Source organism: Anneissia japonica, unplaced genomic scaffold (genome assembly GCF_011630105.1).
Source record: "Anneissia japonica isolate Jap-2015-1 unplaced genomic scaffold, ASM1163010v1 scaffold30091_len1521_cov205, whole genome shotgun sequence".
Taxonomy (NCBI): domain Eukaryota; kingdom Metazoa; phylum Echinodermata; class Crinoidea; order Comatulida; family Comatulidae; genus Anneissia; species Anneissia japonica.
This window is the reverse complement of record NW_022708706.1, coordinates 1-1,512: the sequence shown is the minus strand read 5'-3', so window position 1 is coordinate 1,512 and position 1,512 is coordinate 1. Positions and strand designations below refer to the sequence as shown.

At 38.2% G+C, this 1,512-nt stretch overlaps 1 protein-coding gene across 1 annotated transcript; it reads right to left on the bottom strand.

The window, feature by feature from the left end:
• Positions 1 to 140: 140 nt before the first annotated feature.
• On the bottom strand, positions 141 to 1,328 carry LOC117106549. The gene has a single exon (XM_033247929.1). The coding sequence runs from the start codon at positions 1,326 to 1,328 to the stop codon at positions 141 to 143; it is 1,188 nt and encodes a 395-aa protein (XP_033103820.1).
• Positions 1,329 to 1,512: the final 184 nt, after the last annotated feature.

Below are 1,512 nucleotides of genomic sequence, written 5' to 3'. Positions count from 1 at the left end.
TGTATAAAGATAAATCAAGTAGAGGCATGTAAATATAAACTATGTATAAAAAATATATATAGAATAGTAGTAATCCCCCATGAGGGGCAACATAATATTAGGAGTATGGAAACTAACAAAGTTATAAATAAAGCATTCTATTAAGTTGAACTATTCGCAAAAGCATAGTCGTGAACAATGCCCCTATCTTTGTTGAGGCCGTTAATATGGGTTTTTAAGCGATGAATCCATTTGGTTTCCTCGCACCGTCTGTCCTTAGTGGATTTGAAATTGGAGCTTATTATAAGGAAGCGCATATCGTTAATATCATGGTCAAGAGAATTGAAATGCAAAGATACAGTGTGATTAGAGTCCTTATTTCTAATGGTAGTTTTATGGTTATTAAACCTGGATCTGAATGTAGTACCGGTTTCTCCCACATAATTACCGTTATTGCATTTGGTGCAATAAATTAGGTATAATACATTATGTGCACAACAGTCATCATTGGGTGGGTGGATAATGAAGTTGGTGCCAGGTACTTTGAATGTTTGCTTAGTGTTGATAATATTGCATAGTTGGCATCTTGCTTTACCACAAGGCATGTTCCCCTTCTTCGGTGTGTTACCGGTAGTAGGTAGTTGAGTAGACGTTAAAAGCGACTTGAGGTTGGGTGGCTGTCTACGTGCGATTATTGGTGGGTTCTGAAAAGCAGCCTTTATGGATGGGTCTTTTTTCAATGTTTCAAAGTCCGTCTTAATCGCATTCGTGAGTGGTCTTGTACGAGGGCTATAGTCTAATATGAGCGGTATGCGATCTGAGTGTGATTTGGCATTGTATTTAAGAAGGTCGGTTCTTGGTCGGTGCGATGCTTTAGTTATGGCCGATTTAATGACGGAAAGAGGATATCTACATTTTATGAACTGTGATGCGAGAGACGATACTCTGGTTGCATAATCAGTGGGCTCTGAGCAAATTCTTTTGAGACGGAGAACTTGACTGTAAACAATGGATCGTTTTAAGTTCATAGGATGAAAACTGAAATAGTCTAAGTATTTGTGATTATCCGTTGGTTTAGAGTAGATAGTCGTGGATAGATCGCCGTTATGGAGCATCGTTGTGATGTCGAGAAATGGTATCTCAGTGCGAGACATCTCTAGTGTGAACTTTATGCTGGGGTGAATATTATTGATATACGTTTCAAACTGTTTCAGAGAATCTAGACCATCTTCCCATATGAGAAAAATATCATCGATGTATCGGGTGTAGAATGTCGGTTTGAGGTGGTAGTTGGATAATATACGATCTTCGAGGTCTGCCATAAAAATATTGGCGTAGCTTGGCGCCATTCTTGTTCCCATTGCCGTTCCTTTGGTTTGTAGGAAATGTTTTTCATTGAACATAAAATTGTTATGTTTCAAGATAAATTCGATGATTGAGCAAATATCCGAAGTTGTCTCATAAGAAAAAAACCGATTAAGGAACTTAGTACATGCAGCTACACCTTCTTCATGAGGGATGTTTGAGTATAGT

Coding starts and splice junctions, on each gene's coding strand:
- LOC117106549 (XM_033247929.1), bottom strand. CDS start 1,328: ATGGCGCCAAGCTACGCCAATATTTTTATGGCAGACCTCGAAGATCGT.